Genomic DNA, 9236 nt, shown 5'->3' on the forward strand with positions numbered 1-9236 from the left:
TAAAATTGTTTTCATAATTAACAAACACTTTCTTGAATTTGGTATGTTGAGAAGATTTCTAACTTTATACGAAATCTACAAAAAGAAAAAAAAATCCAATTACGATCGAAAATAATTAAACCTTATGCTACCAAAGAAAGGAAATCTAACTAATTTTTGTTTCCTCTAAACCAAAGTTACTTTTGTAAATATATAAACACATAAAAATTAAAAGTGATAAAATATTTATAATTTATAATTAATATTTAAAATTTTAAAATATCACAATAAAAAACAAACTTCACTAATTTCACTAATATTTTATAATTACTTTGTAGATTGAAAAAATCTAAAATTGTTTTTAAATAGAATCGCATTATAATTATGTTCAAATAACATTTTTCTAAAATAAAAACATTGGTATTCATGACCGAATCGAAATATTACTCTATTCCAAATTCAAGTAAAAAGTTCAAATAAAATTTATATCAATATTAACAAAAACATAACGTATATTAATTTAAAGTTATTGTGTTTTTCATGTATTTTATAATAACAAGAGATATATTTAGGAATTTATATTATAGAATATGAATATTGATGAAATATTGACATTTTGATGCTTGCTCGGGAAAGGGAGCAATTTACCCTAATACATATGTGGTCGACAAATAGCAAATAGAAATTCAGCAATGGGCAGGTAACTAGTTAATAAACATTGCAGTTTCCATAATGAACATCCAAGAAAGAAAGAAAGAAAGAAAAGCTAGGGCAAAGAGACAGAGTTGCTTATGAGAATTATGCCTATTCCGCGAACATGACCATAAATTCCAAAACGGAAAAAAAGAGGCAGAACATCTTGAATTTCACCATTAAGTTCAACTAAGACTCTCCTACGGTAAAACTAACTTAAACAAAACTCAGGCAAAGAACAAACTATGACCTTACAGCAGGAGGGTGCAAAAGCTCATGTTGCCGGTGTAAATAGACTGCCGGATTACATCACCATACCTCCATCAATGGTGAAAACCTGCGCCAACCAATTCTTGTCTACATAAATGCTTTATGTGATAAATGAAAATAGTGTTAACTCAAAATGGAAATACACGTAAACAACGTTAGTTATAGAACCCCAATGCATAACTTTATTTTAACATGTAGAGAATAGTTTGATCCATTTTACTTCCCTATTTTACCTGCCCAGTGATGTAACTAGAAGCTTGATTAAGAGCTAAGAATTCCACCAGTCCAGCAACTTCCTCTGGTTGGCCATATCTTCCTGAATCCAAGTTAAAAACGGCAAGTTAACAAAAAATTCAACAATTTAGAACCTCCATTAAAGTAGTCCCGGTGTTCACCTAATGGGATTGTCTCCAATATCTTTTTCTCAATGTCCTGTCCTAACTTGGCAGTCATGTCAGATGCAATAAACCCCGGAGCAACTGCATTAACCTGGTAAAGGAAACCAGGTTTAAGTTAACTCCGTCAACTGACATTGCAAACCTTTGATGCCAGAAAGAAAATGCATAGATTTTTGGTAAATTACGGTGATGTTTCTGCTAGCGTATTCCTTTGCAACTGTTTTTGTCAGGCCAATTACTCCTGCTTTTGCAGCACTATAATTGGCTTGTCCAACATTGCCAACCAAACCAACAACTGACGCAATATTGACTATCCTTCCCTGCAAAAAACAATTTACATGAAAGTGAAGATCTTGGTTACCATTAGCTGTCATCTTGCAAACCATAAAATAAGATAGCAGTAGAATGGATGCTAAAAGCACTAAATTTACAAAAGGATTCGTTGGAAAAAATATTTCCAGTTCAGGAATAATTAATCACTTCACATATTAATGATAATTACAATGATTAACGGGTAACCAGTCATTGAATTAATTAACCACTTGAGCTGTCCATTGAACTTTTTCACCAAGGATTTCTCCAAACAAAGAATCATAACAAAAGAACAATTTAGCGGTATGTCACCTTCTTTTTCTTCATCATAACTTTAGCAGCAGCCTGCAAAAACAAACTAGTTCAGATCCAATTGGAAACAAGAGACAAAACTAAGCTTTTGGGTTTGAGAAAATGCTTTCTTGATTAATTTATTTGTTTCAAAAATACTTGATTTATTTATTTATTTCAAAAATAATTACAGAAATGCCTCCCTATTTTAAATTTGCTTGTTATTGTTTCCAAAGACTTATACACAACATTTTAAGCAGGGTTTTTTTCAAAAAGAAAAAAAAAATACTTACAAATCTTCAAAAACAGAAATAAGGTTATAAATTAAAACAGAAAATGATTTCTCAAACTAAACATGAATTTCACACAAACTCTGATTGAAAACATATTTACCTGTATGCAAAGAAAAACACCAGTTAGATTTAGATCAATAACCTCCTGCCATTGAGGTTTCTTCATTCTCATTAATAAACCATCTCTAGTTATTCCTGAAAGACATTACAATATTATTTGAAAATGACTGGAGAAAAATAGAGGGGAAGGAAGGGGGCTAGGTCAACCATCGGAGCCTTCCAACTTACCTGCATTGTTTATCAATACATCAACTGTTCCCCAAGCATCAACTGCCTGTAGATGTAAAAGTTACGAAGCAGCCAAAGTAGAATAAGGTAAATGTAATGATTCCAGAGTATCTGCTCACAGTTTTAATCATAGCCTCCACATCAGCTTCATTAGACACATCTCCACCAAATGTAATAGCTTGCCCACCAAATTCCTTGATCTAAAAGAAGATAGTCAAACAAATAATATTAAAACAATGTATAAATAATGCGTAACCAAACAAATCGATGCAATTCAATCACTCCTTTCCCCCGAGTAAGAGAAAACGTTAGGCATCAATGTGTTATCGGGGCAATCCTCTAGCATGGCACCACCAATTTATAATCATAACAAGCATTTTAGACAACAAAATTGATAATGACTATAATAACAAATATGCTGAGATTGTAGGATATCCGAATCTCAAGTATATCGCCAATGAAGAAAATGTAAAATAAAATAATGAAAGTAAACATAGGTTCAGACTTAGTAAATAACTCTACATTATGGCCCCAAGTATGGTATCTGCACGAAAACTATATCACACACAGCAAATGTGCGCACAAAAAAATTATCACACAAACTTCAGGAGGAAAATTTCTACCTCCTTGGAAACCTCCTCCGCTTCCTTCGATGACCTTGCATAGTTGACCAGAACCTGCAATACAAGGCCAAGTTACTAAACATCAGGATCCCAAAGCAAATCAAGATAGTATTACAGAAATGTAGACAACTTTAAGTTCTTAAGAAGGTTCCATGGAGTACTCTATATCGTGACAAAAATTTGAAAAAAAACAAAAAACAGATTTAAATGTGTCCAAAACCTGGATCTTCAACATTGCGTCACAATCGTCAGAAGCATATTTCTTATGTGTCAAATTTTAAATCTAAAGAAGTTCAACTGACTTAAACTTCACATCATCACTTTTAGTCTCAAGCAACTTAAATCGCAAACTCAAAAGCAACAATTTGAAAATGAGATACATATATACATACATAAGTACACTATGTGAAATACAAAAAAAAAAAAATCTACTGTCAGTTTCATTTTAGTTTTTTTTACGACAGCGAATAGTTCATTATAAGATTACGCTCAACGATTGGCGAAGACGAACCTTGCAACCTGCTTTACCTAACGACAGTGCAATTGCTCGGCCAATACCTCTGGAAGCTCCAGTCACCACTACAACTGGCGCTTCCACCTTCTGAGGTGCTCCGGTTCCCGCTTCCTCCAGAGTAGCGACCTGCGCTCTCACACCTGCACTTACGCGCATCAAATAATCACCAAAACTGAACACGCGGACATAATAGCGATTGAAAAGCAAAACGCAACGAAAAAAGAACAAAATCGGTACCAGAGGATCTAAACGGAGCACTCGATTGGTGACGAAGACCGGAAACGGAACGGTGATTCGGGAGAACCGGAGACCATTGCCGGATCTGACAGACTTTCCGGTTACCAGAGGCGGCGAAGTTGGCGGTTCGCAGAGCGACACAATTGGATCCGGCAATAGAAGCCATGAGAGTTCCTAAAACGCGACGAGAAGGGGAAATGGAAGAAGAAGCCAGAGAGAAAAATAAACGTGAATGACACAAAGAAAGTGTGTTTCAGTTTTTAAAACAGAGTTCTGTTGTAGTTGTTAGACTAGTGTTTGCTTTGGGAGCTCCGCAGCGAGTGAATGTTGCTAACGAGAGGGCGATGGTAACGAAGGGAGTGCGGTATGTGAGGTTGCAATTACCGTGTGGGCCCTTGTATTCCAAGGGTGTATAGAGGGTAAAATGGTAAATGAAGGTATTCTTTATACTTGGGAGCATCGTTTTCGTTGGTGGGGAATTGATACACCATTCACCTAAACTAAACCCGTGTCTGACTCACCAAAAGTATGATTAGAGCATACAACATTTTTATTTTCATCTTTCTACATCATTTACTGTCACATGTGTCTATGTGTAATAAAATAGAGGAATCTAAAAGTAATTTCTAGTTTTGTGTCTAAAACAAGCTTAATTTATTCACGTTTATTATAAAGACGTAATTGTTACTATGTCATTCAACTTTATTTCCCTGTATTTTCAAATTTACAATTTACCTATATTTTACCATTCAGTTTTTCTTTTAGCATATTTTAGCATTGTATTAATAACAAAACCACATTACTTAATAATACTGTAGAGTATGCTTGGAAGCAGATTTTTCTATAAATTGTTATAATTTATTTATAATATTGTGCTATCTCACAAGACTTGAAATAATAAATTTTTTTGATTAATGTATTATGTGAAGTATTGTTAAAAAATATTATACAAATGCAATATTAAAAATATATATTTTTATGAATGCAACTACAGTGAAACTTACAAATGTAAATTCTAATTTTTAAATTGTAGAACATAATTTTTTTTAAAATAATTTACGAAAAATATTGCTAAATTTTAGGACATAAAATTTCTTAATATATATTAAGAAGACTATTAAAAAAAATAGAATTCCTTGAAAATTTTGTCTTAAAATTAATTTCTAATATCTGAAAAGTTTCAAAATAATATACTTCGATAGAAAAAAAAAATCAGAAGTTAGAACCATATCTAAGGAGAACTATCTGACAAAGTTAAAAGAATTAAAGTTCATTTTTATATTAAAAGAATACTTTCCTCCATTTTCATCCCTTTAATTTTAAAATGCTTCAATTTTTAGCCATTTTCCAAGTTAAAAGTAATTTTTGCCACCTAAGGAGAATAAGGTGTATATATATAATTTTCTGGTTGTAAACAGTTTTTCATTCACATATTTATTTAGGTCATATTAAAAGCCCAAGCTCCAGTAACGAGTCATAACTCGCCAAAAATAAAAGTGGAGTGCGTGATGACAGAAAGCTTCAGTTTTACCTCTTTTATAACTTTGCCATTCCAGCAAGACAACCCTAGCAAAATTTGTATTCAGAACAAGTAAAATAACAGATCAGAAAACTGTTATCTGTTTACAAACTTCTAAACTGTTTAGATCAGATGCAGAGTCAGGAGCTACAGTTTTAAAACGTTTTACATAGAGACCAATTAAGCACTCTTTTGTGCAGGTTTCTTCGAATTGTTTTTCCGCCGAACCTTCACTAAAGCTTTTTTTAAATCCTACAACAGAAAAAAGAAAAATGGAGATCACACGAATCAGTCATGCTACAATATTTATCTCAAGAATCCATATTCATCAGAAGAATAATAATAATAATAATAAAGACATATGTATATGTAATTGCTCAAGCCTGGTTGACCCAAGCCATATACACTAATATAGACCTAATCAGATAACTCGCTCGAGCCACTTAAGCAACCAGCAATAACTTAAGTACCATTTTGAACTACTTCTGACACAAACTGGTCCAGGAATTGGCCTCAATCACAACGCCTAATCTATAGGAAGATTTGGTGTGGCGATACCATCATAATATAAATCCAAGTAGTGAATGAAAGTTAAGGTGCCAGGTACAGAAGTAAGAAATGTTGAATTCTCAATGGTTTCAAATTGAGTTTTATTTGGTGCACTGTCATCTACAATATTAACCAATAAAAAATTTGATAGGTATGACAGTGTAAATATAAGCTAAAAACCAAAAATTGGATTAAATAGTAAACCTGCAACAAACCCAAACTACATCTAACTATCTTGCAAGTTAAAACAATATAAGCTAGCTTCGTACTTACCCCATCAGGTTCATTTTGAATTGTCCCTCGGGTCCAAAGACCCTCCAAGTTGTAGTAAGCTCTGGCCTTTTCATCAAGTGCATGAACTATCACTTTACCTAAACATAAAAAAAAAATTGAACCAAAAAGGGAAAGCAAGGCAAGGCATGTCAGAACTATAAATCCAATAATTGAAAGTTTTAATAACATAAAAAGCAATGTTCACCGATCTAGAAAATCATACATCATCCAAAAATAAGAGATTGATAGAAGAAAAGTGACAAAGAAAAGACCTACTAAACGCTAAAAACTAACAAAGAAATTCTTTCCCCGAAGCCTTGTCAAGCCACGGGATGCTCTGAGCAATCAAAGGAGTTAACAAGTAAGTGATCCATCAAAGAATCATTAAATTGCAACACCTCTCGAAGTAGATAAAAAGAATTAAACCACAATGTTAGATTAGTTGTAACAGATAAAATTCAATTAATTCTTCAATAGAAGAGTCATAATGTTGAAGGGCAGCCTCACCCACACTTTGGCCCATGGGCTGCAGGTTATACTTCCCCATGCAGATTGACGGGTTTAAATGTCCAGCCCACCCGCACTTTTTTACAGGAGATTGTGGGCCGGCTCACATGACTCGTCTTACCTTGTCATCCCTAATTACCCAAGAACAGTAACTCGCTGGCTCCATTCACCAGTGAAGAAATTGGAATAAGTGCAAGAAAGAAAATCAGAGGTTGGAGAGTGTGGAAACTGATTATCTTGTCTGACTTTATGAAATATCACATAGTAACATAGGCTAAGACAATAATGATGTGGAACCAACAAGTTAATTTAACAACTTTCTGGTACTAACAAAGAAACTAGTCACACAGGTAGCACACTCAATTAGCTAGGAAAGAGTATAAGTCTCCACTTAAACTGCATCAGTAGCTCTCAGATGTGAGTTTCAACCACTATCTGCATACTGGTTTACTACTTTATAACATCACACAACATCTATCGTGTGGATGGAATTGACGTCTCTGAAAAAGAAGACCCTATTAAAGATAGTCAACAAGTTCTTCGTAAATATGAATTATTGGCAAGGCCTGTGAATACCTAACATTCCTAAAAGAATAGAACATTTAGCAACCGCAGTCAAGATGCTAATTCATGACATTGTATCTGTTACCAGCCATTATCACTACTACAATTTTGTTGACTCGGACAAATTTCTTCAAAATTACTTTAGGTGAGAAAAATATAAATAAAATAAATGAATGTCTTCGTAAGTTAAATTAGCTTATTGCACAAGGTAGAAAATAAAAAAATAAAAAAATTATATAAGAACAATTCTACAAATTTGGGTATGTATAAATTAATTCTAACCGAAGAAACTATCTCTTGAAGAAGATTGTCCAAACGACCCGTAATGAATTTTCTAAACTCAACAAAATGAACACAAACAATCATTATAAAAGCACGAGATACCAGAATCAATGACAATCCACTTTCCTCCAGCTTCCCCTTCTACACTCGGTAGCATCATTCGTTCAGCTCCTCTCTGTTTCTGTTTAGCCTGGTTAATTACACAAAAATGAAAACCACTTTTGAGTTTCAATCGAAAATCAATAATGGAAATATAGCGAGAAAAGGGACGAAGAAAGGAGGGTGTGGTGCCTTGTAAATTAGGGCTTGGGCGATGTTCTTGACGTGCCAGGTGGACCTGCCAGTGGCGAGAACCATGAAATCAGCCCAATCGCAGTGCTTGGGAACTGGTATCACCTTAACGTCGTCAGCTTTGATATCCGTCAGAACCTTCTCGATATCCGGCAGATCCAGAAGGCAGTTACGGCCGTCAACGGCGGACAAAGAACAAAACCCTACGTTCTTCTTCCATGGTTGATGAAGAAGAGTCTCTGAATATCGCAAACACGTTCGAGTTCGAAGAAGTCCCCACATTCGAGTTCCACGCTCGAATCAAACCAGAGCAGAGCGAGTGAGTTAGCGAATAACCCTTGGTAACGCGACGACGCCGTTTTCATTTCTAGTTTTTTTTTTTTTCGCTGGCCATTAATCTATCCGCATTGGCAATTTTTCCTCTGTTGTATTCTGGATTGAATTTGGTTAAAAACATTATTTAAATGATTTGATACCATTTTGTTCATATTATCATACGGATTATTTTAATTAATGTCATCATTTAATTTTTTTTATGGCCTCTTCAATTATATTATAAAGTCTTAATATTTTAGTATCAAATGGTCATTTTGTTTTACTATTATTAATTTTTTTAATTCGGTCATATAATTTCTTTAAAATCACTGGTCGTTTTCACTTTCAGTAAGTTACCAACATAAGATGGAGACAAGAGATTTAAAATTATAGTAAAAGTAGAAAAAAAAAAGAGAGAGAGGAGATATATCACATGTAAAATATAACATCCAAAAATTATAAATATATTAAGTTATTTGGGCATCACTTACCAGGAAATATAATTCATAGCATATCTAGTAAAGAGTTTTCAGTATAAATTACAGTCCATTAAAAAAATTAAAAAAAAATTAAAGAAAATATCAAAGCACTTCAAAGCATATGGACTATAATTGATATATTTCTCCACACAGATTATATACATTAACTATCCTGAGTTCATATCATTCGTTCATAATATGGTGATATATTAAAATATGATAATTGTATAAGAAGAAAATAAAACAAACAAAAAAAGTAAAGTTAATGTAAAATAAAAAACTTAAGGTGTTTTTGAAAATGTAAACATATAAAAATATTCTTTAAACTAGTATATAATGAAATGTTACTCTCGTGTCTCCAAAATTTTATTATAAGTTATAAAAATTAATCCTTATTATTCGCATTAGTTGGCTAGTTTGAAAAAAAATAGAACAAACCAAATAGGCAAATAAGTAGGACATAATGAAGTGAAGAGTTACGTATTATTTTTCGTACAATTTTTTTAAATTTACTAATCAATCTTTTTTTTTATCATCCAATGAAATGTACCCAAATTTA

At 33.0% G+C, this 9236-nt stretch overlaps 2 protein-coding genes across 2 annotated transcripts; both read right to left on the reverse strand.

Moving 5' to 3' along the window:
* Nucleotides 1-664: 664 nt before the first annotated feature.
* LOC114162829 (NAD(P)-binding Rossmann-fold superfamily protein) lies at nt 665-4249 on the reverse strand. The gene is made up of 11 exons (XM_085675802.1): nt 3899-4249; nt 3659-3801; nt 3148-3201; nt 2644-2724; nt 2525-2570; nt 2337-2431; nt 1965-1997; nt 1526-1660; nt 1338-1431; nt 1176-1258; nt 665-1009 (listed from the first exon to the last, which is right to left on the reverse strand). The coding sequence occupies exons 1-11, from the start codon at nt 4062-4064 to the stop codon at nt 977-979; spliced, it is 963 nt and encodes a 320-aa protein (XP_085531928.1). The 5' UTR covers nt 4065-4249; the 3' UTR covers nt 665-976.
* Nucleotides 4250-5407: 1158 nt separating this feature from the next.
* On the reverse strand, nt 5408-8247 carry LOC114193820 (Lojap-related protein). Its single transcript, XM_028083803.1, has 4 exons — nt 7884-8247; nt 7695-7782; nt 6240-6337; nt 5408-5669 (listed from the first exon to the last, which is right to left on the reverse strand). The coding sequence occupies exons 1-4, from the start codon at nt 8163-8165 to the stop codon at nt 5598-5600; spliced, it is 540 nt and encodes a 179-aa protein (XP_027939604.1). The 5' UTR covers nt 8166-8247; the 3' UTR covers nt 5408-5597.
* Between the last annotated feature and the right edge of the window lie 989 nt (nt 8248-9236).

This window comes from Vigna unguiculata, chromosome 1 (assembly GCF_037176805.1).
Source record: "Vigna unguiculata cultivar grain cowpea cultivar isolate G323 ecotype 2 chromosome 1, ASM3717680v1, whole genome shotgun sequence".
Taxonomy (NCBI): domain Eukaryota; kingdom Viridiplantae; phylum Streptophyta; class Magnoliopsida; order Fabales; family Fabaceae; genus Vigna; species Vigna unguiculata.